Source organism: Sapajus apella, unplaced genomic scaffold, assembly GCF_009761245.1.
Source record: "Sapajus apella isolate SASKATOON/1434 unplaced genomic scaffold, GSC_monkey_1.0 scaffold75, whole genome shotgun sequence".
NCBI lineage: Eukaryota > Metazoa > Chordata > Mammalia > Primates > Cebidae > Sapajus > Sapajus apella.
In genome coordinates this window covers 7047686-7071749 of record NW_022437015.1, presented here as the reverse complement: position 1 = coordinate 7071749, position 24064 = coordinate 7047686, and the positions used below count along the sequence as shown (strand labels likewise).

General features: G+C 36.7%; 1 protein-coding gene across 4 annotated transcripts in view; it reads left to right on the top strand.

Moving 5' to 3' along the window:
* Nucleotides 1–24064, top strand: part of BRWD3 (bromodomain and WD repeat domain containing 3) — a 127855-nt gene that overhangs the window by 32974 nt on the left and 70817 nt on the right. For 3 of the 4 annotated variants that reach the window (XM_032251379.1, XM_032251378.1, XM_032251382.1), the window contains one exon: nt 23305–23465. In XM_032251379.1, coding sequence (XP_032107270.1) covers nt 23305–23465 — 161 coding nt within the window. Of the gene's footprint in view, nt 1–21518; nt 22241–23304; nt 23466–24064 lie in introns of those variants that run through there. The other variant, XM_032251381.1, reaches the window with a different exon arrangement.

Here is a 24064-nt window from a genome sequence, read left to right as displayed (position 1 = left end):
GGCCTCCCAAAGTGCTGGGATTACAGGCTTGAGCCACCGCGCCCGGCCCTATTCAGCCTAATTTTTAAGTTTTAATGTCTTCTAGCACTTTGGGAGCCCTAGGATGGTGGGTCAATTTAGCCCAGGAATTTAAGAGCAGCCTGGGCAACAGAGAGATCCCATCTCTAACCAAAAAATAAACAATTAAAAAATTAGAAAATTACATAAGGATTTCATATACACTGTGTATAACTTTAATGCATGCAGGTGGCAGATAAAATTGCCCAAGAGTTACGTGATTCATTTGTCTTAAAAAAAATCAGAGGCTGGGCATGGTGTCTTGTTCCTGTAATCCCAACAGTTTGAGAGGCCAATGCGGGAGGATCACTTGAATTTACGAATTCGAGACTAGCTTGGGCAGCATGGTGAGGACCCCCCACCAACATCTCTACAAAAATTAAAAAATAAAAAATTAGCCAGGTGTGGTGGTATGTGCCTATAGTCCCAGCTACTCAGGAACCTGAGGCAGCAGGATCACTTGAGCCCAGGAGGTTGAGGCTGCAGTGAGCCGTGTTCATGCCACTGCCCTACAGTCAAGGCAACAGAGCGAGACCCTGTCTCAAAAAAAAAGGTCGGGTAGTATCACCAATTTATACCCTCTGGTTTTATCTGGAGCTCGGTGCCAATTTGATGATGAAGTCTCTGTCCCAGCAGATATGGTAGTTACCTGGCTTTGGTTAAGTCCTATATCTTTTAGCATTATTGACCAGAATATTTCCTGTTACAATAAACAGAATTCAGTGAGTTACTCATCTTTCTTGGCAGTAAAAGTCTATTGTGGTTAGTGATTTTTTTGGTTTAGGCTCTGGAGGTTTTTTAGCGGGGTGTCTTAAGAGGGCTTTTGTTGATAAGAAACTGCTGAATCTGTAGGATAATTCAAAATACATTTTCTTGTTTAACCATAATCAACCAAGGACCACTAAGAATTAGCCTGTAGTCTGAGAAAATTAGATGTATTGATGTATAGTGAGGGAGTAAACTCCCAGTGACAGGCCTCTGGATAAGAGGGATGAGGCAAGTATTTTTTGTGAAGTTTGGTTTACATTAAAGGATGCTGAGGAGGGTCTGATGGAAGCCAGGATCAGTTCTAGATTGGTGACTGTTACTGAGGCAAATTGGAACAAGTGGGGATTAACTAGGGATCAGGTACCGTCATGAAGCAAGGACAGTTTAGGAACTGGATATCTCCCTCTGGTAAAAAGTGAAAATAGCAAAGTGGGTCTGGGGACATTGTTGGTAAGAAAGCAGTAATCACTCGAGAGGGAGTCTTCATGATATTTTACAACTGCTGCATGACCTTGGGAAAAACTGTTTCCTGTTAATTTTGCTGGTGGTTTTATCTATGTCTGTCCCCCCAAGCCTGATTAATTGCAGGGTTGCTTTTTTTTCTTTTTTCAGTCCTAGCTCATATTTACTCTTTCAGTCCCAGATAGATTTTGACTGTTTTAACATGTAGTTTTATAAATATTTTTAAAGCAATGATCAACATATAACAATTTGTTACTACTTTTATTTAAGGACTTTCCTGAATGTTCTTAGTCTGTTGACTTGAAAATCCTTTATTTTAGCCTAGAAACGTTTTTCTGACACCAGTTCGAAGTTTCATGCCTGTGTTATAGTTGTAGTACAAACAGATTTTTTTTCTAATGTAAATAATGACTGGACTAGCTAGTGGTCTAACAACTCTGATGTGGTCATCTTGGAATACTCTTTGGATCTTGATGAGCTTTTCAGTGGGACCCAATTTAGTCGAAGCCAGAGCCTTTGCTGATGGTCGTGTCTTGCAGCTGGAGGTAAGATAAAGGGATATTATGTAGAATTTTTGCTGGTAAAGTTATTTGCTATTGCAGGCTCACAGCAGATTACATTTTGTAAAATGTCATTAAATAGACAACATTAAAAAGTGGGAAAACTGTTAAACTTGAATCAGAAGAACTAGGTTGAGCCTATGCTATTTTTTTACTCTGTGATGGTAGGCAATACACTTAGTTTCTTTGGGCCTTAATTTCCTTATTTACAAAGTGAAGAAACTTGCCTTCAAATCTCACAAGATTACTGTGAACTCAAATGAGATATCTGTGAATACTTTATAAGCTTTAAAATGTTATAAAAATACAATTTGTAATTATGCTGTTGGATTACAGATGCTGATAATATTGGTAATGATAATGACTCAGATTAAAAACTCAATGTTTGTTATCTTGATGAAAAGACTATGTAATTCATATGCAACTATACTGGGACTCTAATATCCAAACTTAAGTATTAGACCTAAGTGCTTTGACTTCAAATCTAGTGCTCTTTGCACAAAAGTACCTTGGTGAAGTAAATAATAAGTGTTTTTTAGTTGCCATGATAGAACCTCTTGTCAGCTATTTTAAGTGCTCTGCGATTTTTATAATACACATATTTGCTGTCACTTTCCCAAGTAGTTTCCAGTCTCTGATTTCTGTTTAGAATCATAGATTTGTATGTGTTTTAAATAAGACATGAGATAATATGGTAGGAATTGGTAAAAAGCCATCATTTTATTCAGTATACTCTGGGCCCCAATTGTATCAAGTAAAGCCCTTTGAAAAATAAGTGGTGGTTTTATTAAGAATAGAATGGCCTTTTTGACATAGTAAAGGTCGAGAGTTTGTGATGGGAGTTGAGACTGGAAAGGGAGGTAGGGGCCCAATTATTCTACATCCTCCATGCCAGGAGTCTGCAAACTTTTTGTGTAAAGGGCCAGATGATAAATGTTTTTGGCCTTCTGGAACATTTGGTCTCTGTTGCAACTACTCAATTCTGTTCCTGTGAAAACAGCCATAGATAACATGTATGTGAACGAGCATGGCGGTTTTCCAATAAAATTGCATGTACAAAAATATGGTGGGTTACATCTGGTCCATGGACCTTAGTTTGTCAACCCGTGCTCTACACAAATAATGAGTTTAGATTTTATCCTATAGGTATTGAGGGATCATTGCATGTTTTTGAATAGGAAAATCATATGCTCAGAATTTTATTTTGAAAAGGTAACACAGGAAATAGAGTATAGGATAAACTGGAGAAGAGAAAAACTGAAGGAGGCAGGTAGGGGAACCAGAGAAGAGATTGTTACTATAGATAAAGACAGAAAATGAATGTGGAGATGGTAATGATAGAAATGGAGATACAATTGGATTGAGTCAAGCAAGATTTTGGAGATGGGATTAATCATACCGTTTGGTTAGATACAGGACATAAAAGTGGAAGAGTAAAAAATAATCTGTTAGTCCCAAAGTTGACGAAAGGGAGATTATAGAAAACTTGTAATTGAAGGCTAATGAACTTTATTTGGGAAATTTTTATTTATGATACACCAGGTAAGACAGGATGGTTGTCCATTAGGTAGTTGAAAATGTAGGCCTGGAGCTAAGGTGAAAAGTAAAGTTTAAAGATAAAGATTTGGCAGTAATTAGTATGTGAGTAGGTAAGATCACTTAGGGACTGTGTGAGGATGGACATGAGAGACCTGGGTAGAATCTGAAGGAAACTAAACCGGGCATGGTGGCTTACATCTGTAATCCCAGTACTTTGAGTGGCCAATGTGGAAGGATCGCTTGAGCTTAGGAGTTTAAGAGCAGCCTGGGTAACATGGGGAGACACCATCTCTACACAAAAATAGGAAAATTAGCTGGGCATGGTGGCACACAACTGTAGTCCCAGCTACTCGGGAGGCTGAGGTGAGATCTCTTGAGCCCAATATGTTGAGGCTGCAGTGAGCCGACATTGTGCCATTGCACTACAGCCTGGGTGACAAAGCAAGGCCCTGTCTCAAAAAATAAAAATAAAATAAAATCTGAAGGAACCATCAGCATTTCAATAAAGGTTGGACAGAATAGAAAAAATATATATATGAGAAACGAAGAAGGCAAGATAGAGAGAGGCAGGGGGAATCAGAAATGGTATCTTGTAAGTCAGAAGAGAATTGTAGAGTTGATTAACATTCCCTATAAAACTTATTCTATGAAATTTATATTTATCAATGGTGATTATCAATATTGAATGATAATCAATATTAACTTTCTGGAAATAAGTTTTATTCGATTCAGCAAATACATGAACGCCAAATATATGTAAAGCATTTTCCAAAGTGTTTAGGGCAGTTGTTGCTGTCAAGGAATTTACTTTTAGGAAAAGATTAGGCAGATGCCAGAATGTGATTGTAGTACAGAACTTAGACTAAGTGATTTAAGGGAAGTACAAAGTGTAATGGGAATTACTAGAAGGAGAGACGAAAATGGATTAAGAAAAACATGGGAAGACTTCAAGGAATAAATGACTTTTGAGATAACTTTGAAAGATTCATTGTAACTTGGGAAATGGAACATTCCAGGTGAAAGATACCTGCATAGGACAGAGGAGGAGACTCACCTGATTTCAAGTGGAGAATTTATGCCCTGGAGGAGTAGGAATTATGGTTGAATATTTTGGGAAGGGTGGGACCAGATTAATTAAAATACCTGAGTGCCTTTACAAGGGACTGAGCTAGCTTAGTGCTGATAGGTTACACATTAATCCTTATTCTTAAATGCTTAAAATCTTAAATCAGAAATATGTGACTAGTATAAGATATAGCATAGTAAGGGCCAGAACGGAAGCAGGAGAGTTCACATTTAACTGACGTGATTGAGAAAGATTTCATGAAAAAAGATGCAATTTTAGTCTGCCTCCAAGAATAAGAAGGATATTGACAGGTTGAAATGACAGAGGTGGGCATAAGGCTGAAGGAATATCAGCAACAAAGGTGCTGGGATGGTATACTGGGAGATGTTTGGTTTAAGACTCAGGAAATTGCCTATGGTCATGTCAGATGTCCTCAGTTTTACTTGTACTCATTTATGTATGTATCTATGTTGCATGCTAAGTTCTGTACAGTTTTAGAACTTGTGTATCTACTACCATAGTCAAGATAAAGAAATTTTATATCCACAAGGATTCATCATGTTGTCCTTTTAAAAACCACATGTGCTTCCCTCCTGCCTGACCTCCCCACCCCATCATGTCAGTCACTTATCTGTATTACATTTCTATAGTTCCATCATTTCAAAAACGTTCTATCAATAGAATCATATGCTATGTAAATTTCTTTCGTCCAGCATAATTTCTTGGCTATTCATCCTATTTGTTGCATGTGTCAGTATTCATTTATTTTTATTGTCGAGTGACATTCCATGATACGGATATCCCACAATTTGGCCATTCACCAATTGAAGGACATCTGGGATGATTCCAGCTTTTAGCTATTACAAATAAAACTGCTGTGAACATTTATGTAAGGGTTATTTATGAATACAAACTTTCATCTTTCTGAGATAAATGTCCAAGTTTGTAATTGGGGATCATATGGTAATCGAATGTTTTGTGTTTTAAGAGTGACTGTAGCATTTTATGTTCCCACTAGCAATGCATGAGTGATCTAGTTTCTCTATATCCTTGTCAGCATTTGGTGTTGTCAAAGTTTTTTATTTTAGCTTTTCTTGTGCGTGTGTAAGGAAATACCACATTATGGTTTTGATTTGTATTTCCTTGCTGGGTCCTATATAGTCAGGATTCTTCAGAGAAACAGAATCAGTAGGATTGATAGATACATTTATTATAAGGAATTAGTTTATGTGATTATGGAGGCTGAGAAGTCCCATAATCTCCCATCTGCAAGATGAAGACCCAGGAGGGCTGGTGGTATAAGATCCTGTCCAAGTCCAAAAGCCTGAGAACCAGGAAATCTGATGGTGTAAGTTTCAGTCCAAGTACAGAAGAGACAGATGTCTCAGCTTGAAAATAGAGAGAGGGAATCCTCCCTTATCCTGCCTTTTTGTTCCATTCAGACCTCTAAGGCATTGAATGAAGGCCACCTCATTCATTGGGGAGGGCAATCTGCTTTACTCAGTATACCAATTCAAATGATAATCACATCCAGACACCCAGAATAATATTTAAAAGCCAAATGTCTGGGTGTCCTGTGACCCAGTCTAGTTGACACATAAAACTATCACAAATTCATCCTTTGTCAACTTGGCAACTATTCACATTTCCTTTTTTTAAAAAAATCATTATTATTATTATTATTATTATTTTAATTTCCCCACCCCTCCCTTACATTTCTTTAAATCATACTTAATCCCCCAAATAAAGACAATAAGAAGGTCATAATTTCACTTACCATGTTATACCTGTTTGCATACAACTGAAATACATTAGACCTCTTCCCCAGGAAAGGAAAGAAAGTCCTTGAGTGGTGTTTACGTTTCTCTGTAGCTTGTAAGGTAAATATGATGATTTGGGAAGGGATAGTGGAGGGGTGGGGGACTAGGGGAGAGATAGCATTAGGAGAAATACCTAATGTAGATGACAGTGTAATGGATGCAGCAAACCGCCATGGCACATGTATACCTATGTAACAAACCTGCACATTCTGCACATGTACCCCAGAACTTAAAGCATAATAATAATGATTTTTTAAAAAAGTTTGCACGCTAAAAAATATGAGGTAAAATTAACATCAGTTCATATTGTTATATAATATTTTATTAACATTAAATATAAGTTAGTACATCTTATATTACATGATAGAGGAAAGCAAAGAAATTTTTTTTTTTTTTTTTTTGAGATGGAGTTTCGCTGTTGTTACCCAGGCTGGAGTGCAATGGCGCGATCTCGGCTCACCGCAACCTCCGCCTCCTGGGTTCAGGCAATTCTCCTGCCTCAGCCTCCTGAGTAGCTGGGATTACAGGCACGCACCACCACGCCCAGCTGATTTTTTGTATTTTTAGTAGAGATGGGGTTTCACCATGTTGACCAGGATGGTCTCGATCTCTTGACCTCGTGATCCACCCGCCTCGGCCTCCCAAAGTGCTGGGATTACAGGCTTGAGCCACGGCGCCCGGCCAGAAATTTTTATATACACACAGACACATCATTACAAAATAAGGAAGAATAGTTCATAACAATTATAGTACTCAGTTCTATAACTGGTCACATGGTTGTAGTTGGTATTTATAACTACCCTCATTTACTACTCAGAATAGTAAAGTTAGGTAAAGTGACCAAAACCTTCATTCCTGAAATGTCTGGGCCATTAGTAGTTCTGCCTGGATTGGATTGTTGTAATTTTCCATTGACCTTAATCACAGGGCATGGTAATACTAAGAGATGCTGTAAAGGATCCCTTGTGTTTCAAACATTCTCTTTCTTATCTCTATTGTGGAGTGAGAGTCCCATTTCCTCTCAATAGTCAGTGTCAATCAATATGGTAACTGCCTTCTTTGCGTGTTGACTCAGAGACATTGGATACTTGCTTAAAGTGGTTGGCTGGGCAGTAGTCTTAACTTCCAGTTTAATAGAATTACTGTTGCATCTCCTGGTGGAAGCATTCCTTCTTTTGGAACTAAGACCTCTAGGCCAGCAGAGCAGAAGGTTATGGGAAAAGGACACAAAAATTTTGCTAGTGGGTCAACTAAATAATAGTGGGTGGTGACACTCCCGCTTTTACTACTTAATTCCTAGACCCATGAATTCTGGCTATGGGAAAAATAGCACCATATATTGTATGCTGATGGCCCCGTCAAATTGATATGTAAAATTAGTTATCACAGCTACTAATGTTGAACATCTTTTCGTATGCTTATTTACCATATTATATCCTTTTTGGTGAGGTACCTGTGTCTTTTTCCCATTTTCTAATTAGCTTAATTTTATTGTTGAACTTTAAAGAGTTTTTCATGTATTCTATGTACCATTCAGTTTTTTTTGTAAGATATATTCTCTGCAAATATTTTCTCTTCATGTGTCTTTTTATTCTTTTCACATAGGCTTTCAAAGTCTAAAATTTTAAAAAAAATTTGATGACATCCGATTTTTTTTTTTTTTTTTTTAAGACGGGGTTTTACCATGTTGGTCAGGCTGGTCTTGAACTCCCGACCTCAGGTGATCTGCCCGCCTTGGCCTCCAAAGTGCTTGGATTACAGATGTGAGCCACCACACCCAGCTGACATACAATTTACCTATTTTTCCTTTTATGGATCTTGCTTTTGTTGTCAAGTATAAGAATTCCTTGCCTAGCCGCATATTCTGAAGATTTTCTCCTGTGTCTTTTTTCTAAATGTTTGATAGTTTAATGCCTTAATTTAATTATGTGATTAATTTGGGGAGAATTGACATGTTACTCTGTCAAACCTTCCAATCCATGAACATAGTATAGTATGTCTCTCCATTTCTTGAGGTCTTTGATTTTTTTTTTTTTTCCACTGTTTTGTAATTTCCAGGATACAGATACTGTGCATATTCTGTTAAATGTATATTTATCATTTTATTTTGTGTGATTGTAAATGATATTTTGTTTTTAATTTTGATTTCTAAATGTTCCTTTTAGTGTATACAAATGTGATTGAGTTTTGTGTGTTGCTCTTGTTTCTTGTGACCTTGCTGGAACTAATCTCTTATTTCTAGTAGTTTTTAGATGCCTTTTTAGGGCCTATTCTATTCTACTTTTGTTGCTTTGGCAGATTTATGTTCTAGGTAGGTTTGAGCTAGAATTTAAGATATCGGGTAAAATCTGTTGTAGTTGTTAGAACATAGTTAGGTACTGGTGTATATGATGTTTTTTTTTTTTTAATTTTTCTCTCATTTTAAGAAAAGCAGCTATAAAAACAGCCATAGCAAAGAGACCAGCCTTTGAAGCCAGATTGACTGGGTTTGAATCTTGACTACTACTTAATAGCTAGGGATTTTGGTAAAGTGAGTTAACACTTCTATGCCTCAATTTCCACATATTTAAAAAGGAGATAATAATAGTACACACTTCATGGAGTTAAATAAGTTAAGCATGTAAAGTGCTTAGAATAGTGCCTGGCATATAAAAATCATTAAATGTTAACTTCTATAATTTAAAAGGAGATTATAAAAATATATCATAGACTCTGATCAGCAAAGTATAGGTAACATTTTTGCATATATTTTATTTTCTTTACAGTAGTGATCACTAATCATTAGAGTCACCAGGCTAAAACCAAACTTTTGCCTGGTATTCTTCCTACCCTATGCCATTCCGAAATGTGGGACTACTGAGACCCCAGAGAAGAAAGGAAAGGGGAAAGGAAGTAAGCTTTAATGAATAAATGCCTACTGTGCTAGACATTCTATAAAATTCACCTCATTTAATTCTTAGATAGGGAATATAACCTATTTTGTAGATTTTATGGATAATGAAGAAACTTAGGCCACTTGTTCTTTTTTCAATACTATATGGCCTTTTTAGTACATCATTCTTCCAAAGTAGTGTGAATTATTAAAGCCAAAGGTGATTCTGCCAGCACTTAATTGAGCTCTTCATCTGGCCTTTTGATTTTCCCACAGGGTTGCAATGTATTATGGCCTTTATCCCTCTCCTCCCCTCACCCCCTAACACACATCCTTTTGCTTTATCTCCTGCTATTGAGTAGGCACTTGGCACCCAGAAAAATGAGGAGTTCACTGCGTTAGATCCATTAATACCTTTTATTTCATAAGAGATAAACATTGCTGATATATTTAAACATGAAGCATTTAGCAGCAGCTCTGGTATATGAAAAAGAGCATTTGACCCAAGTTCATGGCCCTTCTTTATCACTTATCACTTTTAGAACTTAAAAAAACTTCCTTCCTTAGAAAAACATGGTCCTTAGTTTTGTTATATGTAAAATAAGAGGTTGCATTAAGAATTTATCTTTAAAGTACCTTCAAGCTTTAGCACAATTCTGTAAGAGATTCTAGTTCAAAGAGAGAAAGGCAAAACTTGTTTGCTTGTAAACTACTTCCTAGGGCCTTAGAAATGATGATTAACCCCTCAGTCTTTACTAGAGTTGGTTTGTACCTTTGAGGTTTGCATCTTTTTATTGCCAAAGTCAGCTGTATTTTTCTGCCTCTTGCATTTTTTAATCTCTAGAATTAAAGAACACAAAGCTCAGTTACATTTTAAATGTAACTCACAGTGAAAATTTCATAAGGACATAGAAAATGAGTAGAAATATTGTTTCTAATTTTACCTTTGGGCAAAATGTTTCTTCATGTGGTTGAGTCAAATACTTATTTGAACCTATGATTTCTACAAAAATGGGCCTTTCTAATGCACTTTAAATTTGGATTCTGCTATTGGTATCTCTGTCCCAATAAGAAATTATGTGATATGTAATATACATTTTATAAAAAATACTAATTTTGTTTCTAGGATGGAACCATTTTCAGATAGACTGACAAATAGACAAGGAAAACTCTTAAATACCTAAGAAATCTAATTCAAATGTATTCTTACTAACTATGTAAAATATTGAACCTCAAGTTTAGTATAAAATGACAATTGCTTTACACCCGATTACCATTTTTGACTTTCCTCAGTACTTAACAGTTTTTGACCTCTTTGCCTGTTGTGTAATTGCTTCACTGTGTTTCAGCATAGGCTTCCTGAGGTGGTTTTTTTTTTTTTTGTTTTTTTTTTTGGGTTTAATAATATTCTATCTTTCATGCATGAAGATAATAGAAGGAAATGTACTTTGAGGGGTTTTATCAGAAGTTATGCATTTCCAGTGATCCTTTGATTTCTTCTTATTACTGACCTAGATGACTTGATATGATTGACCGGATTTAGGAGAACAAACTGGTCTTGAACTGTTACAGGAAGGAATAAGTTGATGTACTGATAAATTGTTAGTATAACAACTCTGTAATAATTTCTTAAATGTGATTCATTGTTATTAAGCATCTGTGTTATTGAGTCTTTTTTTCTTTGATTTATTACCAGTTAATTGAGGGTGTAATACTAAGCTAACCAATAGGTTTTAAGAGACCGGGTCTCACTCTGTCACCCAAGCTGGAGTGCAGTGGCAAGATCATAGTTCACTGCAACCTTCAACTGCTGGCCTCAAGGGATCCTCCCACCTCAGCCTCCCTAGCAGCTGGGTTGTAGGTGGGAATTACCACACCCTGGTACTAAGCTTTTAAGTCAGGATAGTAAATTAGTACATCTTGTACCACACTGACCAGAACACTTTTTTCCTAACACTAATATTTTAACAGATTATTGGTAATTTTGTTTATTTTAAAATAATAGGTTGGATTGCTAATGGGTAGGACAATGAAGAAAGAAATAAAATAAGAAAAGAAGCACATCCTTATAATAGATTCAAGATGTCACAGAGTAAGGAAAGCAAACCTATTATTGAAGACTGCATAAAGAACACCACAGTTTGGTTTGAACTTTGTTAATTTGGGTTACAATATTTCATATGATGATTTTGAAACAAAGCAATTTGAATATGTGAAATGTGTTAATATCCAGTGTACATCAGTCTGTCATACACTTCAAGTGGCATTTTTCTGCGCCTTTTCTCAAAGCCCATTCAGTGTTCTTAATTTCTAAAGGTCATTCATTAGCATTTAAAGATATTAGTAAAAAAAAAATTGACCAATTTCAGGAGAACCTTTGTTTGAATCGCATTCAGTTTTAATTAATTCTTTAATATGTTCTTGATATAATTGGAGACTTTTATGGGATAACTTTATCCCTGTTACTATTCATTAGCACTTATAATTGATGTTGAGAAAACACAGAAATTTAAGCCTAGATAAGTTTATTTTGCTGTTTATAAGGGTCAGTGGTAAAAATAGCCAGTTTAAAAAAAAAATACAATGGATAACAGGTGTAATAGGAAAGAAATCCACAAAGGAGGAGGTGATCAGTAATTCACAAGAGAAAACATTAAGGGTTAGGCAGAGTAATTACAAATGTTAGGTATAAAGTAACAAAGTAAACTAGAAGCTTTAACATGAAGAGTTATAGAAACTTGACATGGGATTAGTATTTTACAGTAAGGGTAGCTATTCTTGGTCTTAAATAGATTTAACTGGAAGATGAGGAGTAGCAGTGTATGTTAAGTGTATTTAGGAATCTGTAGATTAAGATGTTGGTGTACGGTGAGAAACACTGGACAGGGATAAAAGGAGTGAGAAATCTATATGGGATTATACTATAGGCTAGACAGTATGGATGATGATTTCCTAATAGGTGAAAAAGCAGGATACCCAGATCAAACTAATGGTGAAACGCCGTCTTTACTAAAAATACAAAAAAAAAAAAAAAAAAAAAAATTAGCCGGGCGTGGTGGCATGTGCCTGCAATTCCAGCTACTCAAGAGCCTAAGGTGGGAGAATTGTTTGAACCCAGGAGGAAGAGATTGCAGTGAGCCGAGATCACACTACTGCACTAGCACTCCAGCCTGGACAACAGAGGGAGACTCTGTCTAGAAAAAAAAAAAAAAGAGAGAGAAAAAAAGAAATCACTGCTTTTATATGTAGAAAATAATTATTAGCCACTTCATATTGTTTTAGCCATATAGAAATACCCGAAAGGACCTTTAAAGTTCTAATTAGCATATGGGGAGGGAACTCATAGATTTTATTATATGGGAATAGATGGTATAACATTCATAGCTAAGAGCTAGAGAGAATAATATTTTGATTTAATTTTCTCTATCAAAGATTACTGATCTATAAACTGTAGAAGGTAGAGCAAGCATAGAGGAAAGAAAATGCAAGATAGATTAGTACCTACCTGATTTAAGAGGCTCAAATTAATTAAAGCCTGCTATGCTGAAATAATTTTAACTGGAAGATATTATTCGTGAAATCAAAGTAGACAGGAAAAATGTAAATGGCCCAGTGGGCAAGTATGTAAAAAAGAACAAAGAGTAGATTCTAGGAACTGTAGATGGTGAACTCAGCTTTAACCCCAGACAAAATTTTAGACAGATTTATTCAACAGGTGTTTGTGCACTTTCAGAAGACTGTCAAACTAACTTTGTTTTCTCTTTCATCTGAGCACTAGATAATGTAAGGCAGCATTTTAAGAAACCTAATGTAGTCTTTGCAATTTTTTTTTTTTTTTTTTTTTTTGAGACAGAGTTTCACTCATGTTACCCAGGCTGGAGTGCAATGGCGCGATCTCGGCTCACCGCAACCTCCGCCTCCTGGGTTCAGGCAATTCTCCTGCCTCAGCCTCCTGAGTAGCTGGGATTACAGGCACGCGCCACCATGCCCAGCTCATTTTTTGTATTTTAGTAGAGACGGGGTTTCACCATGTTGACCAGGATGGTCTCGATCTCTTGACCTCGTGATCCACCCGCCTCGGCCTCCCAAAGTGCTGGGATTACAGGCTTGAGCCACCGCGCCCGGCCTTTTTTTTTTTTTTTTTTTTTTTTTTATAGAGATGGGGTTTCTCCATGTTGGTCTGGCTGGTCTCAAACTCCCGACCTCAGGTGGTCTTCCCGCCTCAGCCTCTCAGAGTGCTGAGTTACAGGCGTGAGCCGCCACACCCGACCTAGTCTTTGCAATCTTAAGCTTCATTCATGGAAGTATAGTTTCCTGATGAAGGAAAATAGTATGTTGTACTGTATGCTAATAAGACCACAGGAGCATTGTGCTCTTACTGTTTTAAAAGGCTCAGACATGGATAAACTAGAGACCTCCCAGAAGAAAGTAATCACAATAATATTTATGATGAAGGAGAGTTTTTCTTGAGGGAATGTTAGAGAAGAGAAATATCTGTAAATTACATCTGTGTGTAATATAGAGGGGACTTAACATGTTGAAAGAAAACTTAAGGTACAAATGATAGCTATCTTTATTTCATGGATTACCATGTAACAAAGGAAATTGACTTTTTTCTTTTTAGTTTGTGTTTTAAAGATGGGATCTCTCTCTATTCCCCAGGCTGGAGTGCAATAGCTGTTCCCACACAGATCATAGGATATCCTTCTGCCTCAACCTCTGAGTAGCTGAGACTACAGGCACCACCGTATTCTTTTCTTTTTTAATGTAGCTCCCAAGGGTAGAACCTGGACAGTTCTCTGGAAATTACAGGGAGAGAGATTAAGTTTAATTAAAGGTAGAGTCTCCCCAAAATTAGAGCAGCTCCACATATGAATTGGCCATTCTTGGAAAAGAATAACATTCTTTTTACTAGTGTTTAGGTATAAGTCGAATGGCCACCTGGCATTTAGGTATAGAAAGGATAATTTTGTGAGGAGGTAGTTTCGACTAGAACTGATGATTTCCAAACTTGGCAGAGTATCAACATCACTGCAGAGCTTGTTGAAAAGCATTTTAAGAGTTGTATATACTTTTGTAGATCACTTTTTCTCCAACGAAGTATGTTACTCGTTCCTGAAATTGGATAAGTGATACAAGCTTTGCAGAGTAGAATGTAAATTCCATGAAGACAGAGACCTTGTTTAACTTATCTATTTATTTTTTATTATCTTTCATTTTCTTGAGACAAAGTTTCACTCTTGTTGCCCAGGCTGGAGTGCAATGGCACAATCTTGGCTCACCGCAATCTCTGCCTCCCGGGTTCAATCGATTCTTCTGCCTCAGCCTCCCGAGTAGCTGGGATTACAGGCATACACCACCACGCCCACCTAATTTTGTATTTATAGTAGAGACGGGGTTTCTCCATGTTGGTCAGGCTGGTCTCAAACTCCCCACCTCAGGTGAACTGCTCGCCTTGACCTCCCAAAGTGCTGGCATTACAGGCATGAGCCACCGCCCCTGGCCTGTTTGACTTGTTTATAAGCAATATCTCCAGGAGCTATCACAGTGCTTTGGCTCCTAGTAAGAGGTAAATCAATGTTATGTTTTAAAGAAAGCAGCTAAGTCCATTGATGGCTGTTTATTGATATTATAACTTTATAAATTTGTAAAATATATACAGTAATTCTTTTATCCTATCATTATTTAAATATTTAAAAAGTATGGTCTAGCCGGGTGCGGTGGCTCAAGCCTGTAATCCCAGCACTTTGGGAGGCCGAGGTGGGTGGATCACAAGGTCAAGAGATCAAGACCATCCTGGTCAACATGGTGAAACCCCGTCTCTACTAAAACTACAAAAAAAAAATTAGCTGGGCATGTGGCGCGTGCCTGTAGTCCCAGCTACTCAGGAGGCTGAGGCAGGAGACTTGCCTGAACCCAGGAGGTGGAGGTTGCGGTGAGCCAAGATCGCGCCATTGCACTCCAGCCTGGGTAACAAGAGCGAAACTCCGTCTCAAAAAAAAAAAAAAAAAAAAAAAAAGTATGGTCTATCATTGAGTTAGTTTATTTTGTATTTTGTTAGAGAACAATTTAGAAGCTTATAGTATAAAATTTTAAATGCAAATATTTACATAATGGATTCTGAATAGAATATTTTGTATTTAAATACATTGTATTCAAATCTATGTTTGACTAATTTATCTACTAGTGTATTATTCAACATTGCTAAATTAAATAAAATAAAAAATGATTTTCTCAAAAGGAAAGTTCTTCAAATATTTTAAGACAAAATTTACATGTTTACATTACCATTAAAAAAAAAAAACTCTATAGTTAGTTGATGGATGGAAACTCACTATAACCATCTCAGCTTTCCAGATATAAAGGAGTCATAAGTACTGTGTATTGTTTTTTATAGGTTGCAAATTCTTAACAGCAGTGGGTGAAGAAGCACACATTGTTTTCCTGACTAAAATTATGTTGATTGATTGCCCTGTTTTCATGAGTTTTTAGAACTGTATTGCTATTTTACTTTCATGACATAGTGGAGTTAAATTTTTTAGTAAGTAAAGCCTGGGATAACATTACTTAACTTTTAGGGTGCTTTTGAAATAATTAAGGTACTAATCAAAGTAACTAATTATATATGCTAAAACGTATTACATAACCTTGAAGTACTATAGATTTTTTTTTTTTTTTTTTTTTTTTTTTTGAGACGGAGTTTCGCTCTTGTTACCCAGGCTGGAGTGCAATGGCGCGATCTCGGCTCACCGCAACCTCCGTCTCCTGGGTTCAGGCAATTCTCCTGCCTCAGCCTCCTGAGTAGCTGGGATTACAGGCACGTGCCACCATGCCCAGCTAATTTTTTGTATTTTTTAGTAGAGATGGGGTTTCACCATGTTGACCAGGATGGTCTCGATCTCTTGACCTCGTGATCCACCCGCCTTGGCCTCCCAAAGTGCTGGGATTACAGGCTTGAGCCACCGCGCCCGGCCAGTACTATAGATTTTAAAGGTTTAACAGTGGGAATGTGATGATGCCATTATAGTGAATACATCAGGCTAGGATTATGGGTTTTTTCGATCATTTATTTGTAGTTGTTTCTTACATTTAATACTTCATTCTACTTATGGTGGAAGTTAAATTGTTCATCTCTAAACTTGCATTATGCTTATAATAAAACTAAAAAGAAATAATTCACTTAGTAGCATTTGATAGAGATATTTAGGTAGAACGTAGTGATAGCTTTGTGCATGTATGTGTGTATATGTATGCAACTGTGTATCTGTGTTCATTTTTTAAACTATTACTTTAGAGAAAAGGAAAAATGGTTTGGAGCATTCTCCTCCCCCAAATAAAGTGTGTGATATTCATGCTAGAAGAATGAGACCTAGTTCTTCCTAGTAAAATACTCAAGAATTGGTCAGCCGGGCGCGGTGTCTCACGCCTGTAATCCCAGCACTTTAGGAGGCCGAGGCGGGTGGATCATGAGGTCAAGACATTGAGACCATCCTGGTCAACATGGTGAAACCCTGTCTCTACTAAAACTACAAAAAATGAGCTGGGCATGGTGGCGCATGCCTGTAATCCCAGCTACTCAGGAGGCTGAGCCAGGAGAATTGCCTGAACCCAGGAGGCGGAGGTTGCGGTGAGCCGAGATCGCGCTATTGCACTCCAGCCTGGGTAACAAGAGTGAAACTCTGTCTCAAAAAAAAAAAAAAAAAAAAGAATTGGTCAAAAGTGAATGCTTTCAATTGTATTTGTAAGGTCAAAAGTGAATGCTTTTCAATTGTATTTGTATAGTCAATTATCAACCATTAACATTTTGGGAGCATGTTCCTAATAAAGAGTTCTGTAGCTATGTAAGTAAAGCAAGAATCAGTACTGAAAAACAATGGCTAAATGAAGAATACATGCATTATTTCTTAATATATAGAGGCCAAGTCCTATTTATATTACTAATGACTGAGTGAATAATACATACATTATTTCTTAACGTATAGAGACTAAGGCCTGTTTATATTACCAATGACTGAGAAAAAATATGTAGATATCATTTCCAGTGCCAGATTAATACATTTAAAAAACTGCTAAGCTGGGAGAAGGAATATTTAATGATATACGTCATACCTTAGGTTAGATTTTTCTTACATAGCTGTTCTTTATTTTTATTTTTTTTAAAGATGGGGTTTCACCGTGATGGCCAGGCTGGTGTTGAACTCCTGACCTCAGGTGATCCACCCACCTCGGCCTCATAAAGTGCTAGGATTACAGGCGTGAGCCACAGCGCCCGGCCATAGCTGTTACTGTTGGGAAGAACCTAACAGAAAGTGTATGTTTAAGATAAAAATGTATTTTTAAGAGTATTAAATGAAATTTTAAAAATTTCTCATTCTTTTAACACAAAGCAGTTGGTTTCATTTCTCTTTGTCTTTATAGTCTACTCATACATTTATGCATATATTTACATAATTTAAATTATAGTATACACATAATTTTGTTTTATATTTTTGCTGTGTAATCCCTAATTTTTTATTTTTTTTTTTATTTTTATTTTTTTTTGAGACGGAGTTTTACTCATGTTACCCAGGCTGGAGTGCAATGGCGCGATCTCGGCTCACCGCAACCTCCGCCTCCTGGGTTCAGGCAATTCTCCTGCCCCAGCCTCCTGGGTAGCTGGGATTACAGGCACGTGCCACCATGCCCAGCTAATTTTTTGTATTTTAGTAGAGACGGGGTTTCACCATGTTGACCAGGATGGTCTCGATCTCTTGACCTCGTGATCCACCCGCCTCGGCCTCCCAAAGTGCTGGGATTACAGGCTTGAGCCACCGCGCCCGGCCCAATACCTAATTTTTTAACACTGCTTTTTATATTTTAATTATTGATTCCTATGTAATAGTCTATCAAATATTCTATAATTTAATAATTAACCATTCCTTTGATACTGGACTTGTAGGTTGTTTTTAATTCCTTGGCATTATAAATAGTACTACTTTAAATATTTTATATATATAACTCTTTTTTGCTAATCAATTATGTCCCCAGAATAGATGCCCAGAGGTGGAGTGATGGATGTGCATGTTTTCATGACTCTTGAAATATATTGCCTAATTATCTTTCAAAGGGATAATATCACTGTATGGTGCTTTTAGAAATGGAGGTGTACATTAGTTTTAAGTAGTAATTGGTGGCATTAGGTTTTTGAATTTTTTTAAATGCTAATTTATTAGGTATAAAATTATGCCTCATTTTCATTTAAATTTCTTTGACAACTGGCAAAATAGTTGTATCTTTTCTGTGATTCAGCATATTATTTCTATTTCCTATATTGTACCTTATCTGTTAATTTTCTTTACCAAATCATCTTTTGGGTGTTGATGGTGTTCTTATAGCTGACCCCTTTTATAATCCACCTGATAGGGGGCTAATAACCAAAATATACAAGAAACGCAAACAACTCAACAACAACAAAACTCAGAAATAATCTCATTAACAAGTGGCTAAAGACAGAAGTAGACATTTTTGAAAAGAAGACATGCAAATAGCGAACAGGTATATGAAAAAATGCTTGGCCAGGCACGGTGGCTCATGCCTATAATCCCTGCACTTTGGGAAGCTGAGACAGGTAGATCACCTGAGGTCAGGAGTTCGAGACCAGCCTGGCCAATATGACGAAACCCCATCTCTACTAAAAGTACAAAAATTAGCTGGGCATGGTGGCAGGCACCTGTAATCCCAGCTACTCAAGAGGCTGAGACAGATGATTGCTTGAACCTGGCAGGCAGAGGTTGCAGTGAGCTGAGATTGTGCCACTGCACTCCAGCCCTGGGTGGCAGAGCAAGACTTTGTCTCAAAAAAAAAAAAAAAAAAAAGAAAGGACAAATACTCAACATCATTAATCAGAGAAATGTAAATTAAAACCACAGTGAAATATACCTCAGTCAAATTGGCCATTAATAAAAATATGTATTTAAAAGAAAACATGTTGGGGAGGATGTACAAAAGAATTCTTACACTTTGTTGGTAGGATTATCAATAAGTACAGCCTATGTGGTAAATAATATGGAGATTTCTGAAAGAACTAAAAATACAATGACCATACAATCTAGCAAACCCATTACTGGCTATATACTCCAGAGGTAAATAAATCATTTTATCAAAAAGATGCTTGCACTAGTATGTTTATAATGGCACTATTCTCAATAGCAAAGATAAGAGATCAACTTAATTGTCCATCAGTGGGTAAATGGATAAAGAAAATGCTTTGGAAGGCCAATGTGAGAGGATCACTTGAGCCCAGAAATTCAAGACCAGCTTGGCGACATAAAGAGACCCTATCTCTAAAACAACAGCAAAAAATTTAGCTGGGCATGGTGACACACACCTGTGGTCCCAGCAACTTGGGAGGCTGAGGTGGGAGGATCAATTGAACCCAAGAGGTCTAGGCTGCAGTGAGCTGTGATATCACCACTTCATTCCAGCCTAGGCAAGAAAGCAAGATCAGGTCTCAAAAATAATAATAATAATACTAAAATAAAAACGAACAAATTAAAAAAACATAAAGGAAAATATGCTCTCTCTCTTTCCCTCTCTGTCTCTCTCTCTCTCTCTCTCTATATATATATATATATATATATATATATATATATATAAATATATAAATAATATCAAGTAGTACTATTCAGCCATAAAAAGAATGAAGTCATGTTATTTGCAGCAAAATGGATGGACCTAGAGAACATTACCTTAAGTGAAACAAGCCAGGTATAGAAAGTCAAATATCACATGTTCTCATAAACTCATAAGTGGGTGCTACAAAATGTGTACACATCGTTATAGAGAGTAGCATGATAGACAATGGAGACTTAGAAGGGTGAGGCTGTGGGAGGGGAATGATGTTGAGAAATTACTTATTGAGTACAATGTATGTCATTTGAGTGTTATATACCCTAAAAACCCTGCCTTGACCACTATGCAATCGTTGCATGTAATAAAATTGCACACATACCCCATGAATTTGTATGAATAACAAAATAGTTTTTTAAAAAGTATTTTGCTTATGTACTTAGCTGTTATTCTTTGGCCATTAAGGAACTCAAATATTTGTTAGATGAATGAATGGATTTTCTTTCTTATAGTTATTCACTTGAGGTTAGGAGTTTGAGACCAGCCCAGCCAACATGGCAAAACCCAGTCTCTACTAAAAATACAAATAATTAACTGGATGTGGTGATGCATGCCTGGAATTCCAGCCACTTGGGAGGCTGAGACAGGAGAATCGCTTGAACCCAGGAGGTGGAGGTTGCTGTGAGCTGAGATCATGCCACTGCACCTCAGTCTAGGTGACAGAGTGAGACTTCATCTCAAAAAAAAAAAGATGAAAAAATCCTTAACAAAATACTAGCAAACTGAATTCAACAGCACATTAAAAAGACCAATCACTATGATCAAGTGGGATTCATCCTTGGGATTCAAGGTTGACTCAGCATATGTAATTCAATAAATGTGATGCACGATATTAGCAAAATGAAGGACAAAACCTGAATGATCATTTCAGTAGATACAGAAATAGTATTTGACAAAATTCAACATGTAGTCATGATAAAATCTCTCAACATAAGAGGTATAGAAGGAATTTATCTCTGCCTGATGGGGTGGCTTCACTTCCGTAATCCCAGCACTTTGCAAGGCCGAGGCAGGCAGATCATCTGAGGTCAAGAGTTTAAGACTAACCTGACCAACATGATGAAACCCCATCTCTACTAAAAATACAAAATATTATCTGGGTGTGGTGGCAGGCACCTGTAATTCCAGCTACTCTGGAAGCTGAGCCTGGATAATCTCTTGAACCTGGGAGGTGGAGGTTGCAGTGAGATGGGATCTCCCCATGGCACTCAGTCATGATGAAACATTGAAAGGTTTTTCTTTAATATTAGGAACAAGACAAAAATGCCCATTTTTGCCATTTATATTCAACATAGTACAGGAAGTCTGAGCCATTGCAATTAGGCCAGAAAAAGAATCAGAATGCATCCATATAGTAAAAGGAGTGAAATTTTTTGTTTTCTGATGATGTTATCTTATATGTAGAAAACCCTAAAAATCCACTGAAAGAACCCTCTTAGAACTGATACACAAATTGAATAATGGTAGAGATTATAAAGTAAACTTGACAATCTGCAGTGTTTCTATAACAATGAAATCAAGAAAACAATTCCATTTATAATAGGACCTAAGAAAGTACTTTGGAGTAAATTTAAGTATAGGTGAAAAATCTGTATGATGAAAACTATAAAACATTGATGAAAAAAGTTGAAGACACAAGTAAATGGAAAGATATCTCATGTTCATGGATTTGCTCTTTCTATCTCCTTCAGCTCCCCTTCTCAAAATTGCTTTTCTGTTTTTGTTTTGATTTTCTTCTATCGGTAATGATTTCTTTTTTTTTTTTTTTTTTTTATGCTACAAGAAGTGATTTTAATCTGGGGCAGTTTCTTACCCTAGACAACAACTGGACATATTTTTGTTTGTCACAACTTAATGTGGGGGGGATTCTGCTAGCATCTAGTGGGGACAGGCCAGGGATGCTGCAGAAACACCCTACAATGGAAAGCCTCCACAGCAAAGAATCATTCAACCCAGAGTATCAATAGTTTCAAGATTGAGAAGCCCTGACTTAAAGTAACCTTTCTTCCCTGCATCTACCTGCAAAGTATGAGCAGACAAAAACCAAGCAGAAGTAATTGTTGATTGTTTTAAAGAACTCAGAGCAGTAAGAAATGTTTCATTGGGAAAGGAAGATTTCTGAAGTCCCAAATTAGAGTACCAGCCCTTCCTATCTTGGAGTCATGGAGTTTTTTTTGTGGTTGAGATGGGAACACCTGCCAAAAAGAAATCCTCTTGCCTGATAATTGATGCTTATGCAGTTCCTCTCATTATCTACTCAGCATCTTTCAGTATTACATAACTACTCAGGTCTCTTATGTGTTCTCATTGTTTATATTCAACATGTCACTGATTTTGCTATTCATTATTCATTTTTTGTCATTTTGTCAGTTAAAATGGCCAGTGGATCTGCCTTTGCCTGAAAGAAAGACTTCATTGCTCTTAAATTGTGAGATGTTGAAAGATTTCATATTTTTGATAGTGGCATGGTTCTAATCATACTAATCTAGCTAGAACTCAGTTCTTGCTTTAATCTTGCCCTGCTTGAACATGAAGCTATTTTTATTTTGTACTATATTATTTATGCAGTGTGGTAAAATGTCATTTTGCCTCAAGGTGACCTTTGAAGTTATCGGGAGCCTATGTTTTGACTAAAATATATTGTGTCGGGTGTTAAGCATTTTTAGTGTATAAGGGAAAATGAAGGAGTTCACAGGACAAGTGGGTGGCTGTAAATTTTTACATAGAGATCAAGATTAGGTTTTTTAGATATGAGCAGAATCCATGAGGTATTTGGACGAGAATTGTGTAGACTTATGCTATAGTATGGCATTTTTTTAAGAAAATGGAGAACTAGGCAAAGCAACCAAGAAAAAAAAAATAAGATAGGACCTAAAATGACTTCATAGGAGATGAAGCCTGAAAAGTTCCTTGTTAACTAGAGGGAGAGCCTCTAAATTCAGAAACCAAAAGGAAAGAATCCATAGACAAACCTAGGTTGTTTGCAACGTAAAATCTTTGTAACATCAAAGCTTCCTTATCTTTTCACTGTATAGGGTTTTTTATTTGCATTACTCTTGAATTTTTAGGGGCAGTCATACATATGGTGGATAAGGTGTGAGGAGGTAAGACAGGAATTTATGAAATTCCTGTATAATTTTTTAGAGGCATATACTTAACCCAGTACAGTTTAAAGATTTACCTATATATTTAAAAGGACAGTCTTTCTGACTGTAGCGTACCAAGAAAGGCAAGATGAGAATGTGCTCGAGAAACCACAGTAAACCAAGCAGAACATCAGACCCTTAAGATTTAATGAGAGTATTCTTGGTGCTTTCTTATAGTAAAGTGAAGTTAATAAAATCATGAGCTATGTAAGGGAATTTAGAATCTTCCTAGGACAGAATTGCTATAATATATGTACTATGTTTTGCCTCATCTTAATATTTATGACTTAATTTCATGAAATTAGTTTCACTTTTAAGTTTTAAATTAATTTCTTATTTTTTTCAGTGAATATCACCTCTGCCAGGCAATTAACCGGATGTAGTCGCTTCGGTCATATTTTCCCTTCTTCTGCTTACCAGCACATTAAGATGCATAAGAGAATTCTGGGGCACTTGTCATCTGTCTATTGTGTAGCATTTGACCGAAGTGGGAGAAGAATTTTTACAGTGAGTTTAAAATTTAATATGGTAACATATATAGAATTACAACAGTTAAAGCCAGACTGCATGGCATTGCATTGTGCTTTGTAGGCAGTTCACTTTTTTGGGTATATGGGTGCAGAAAAAGATGAGTGGAAATTGAAAATGTTTTCTCTTTTTATATAAGTAAACAGGTCAACACAAATGTTTACTATATTCTTGGAAGTTTAATTTTAAGAAGTTAAATCTTCAGAAGACCTTATATTCTAGAAGTGGTTAATTTATGTGAAACAAGTATACTCAAAAATTTCATTTCATTTTTTTATTTTATTTTTTTTTTTGGAGACGGAGTTTAGCTCTTGTTACCCAGGCTGGAGTGCAATGGCGCGATCTCGGCTCACCGCAACCTCCGCCTCCTGGATTCAGGCAATTCTCCTGCCTCAGTCTCCTGAGTAGCTGGTATTACAGGCATGCGCCACCATGCCCAGCTAATGTTTTGTATTTTTAGTAGAGACGGGGTCTCACCATGTTGACCAGGATGGTCTTGATCTCTTGACCTTCTGATCCACCCGCCTCGGCCTCCCAAAGTGCTAGGATTACAGGCTTGAGCCACCGCGCCCGGCAAA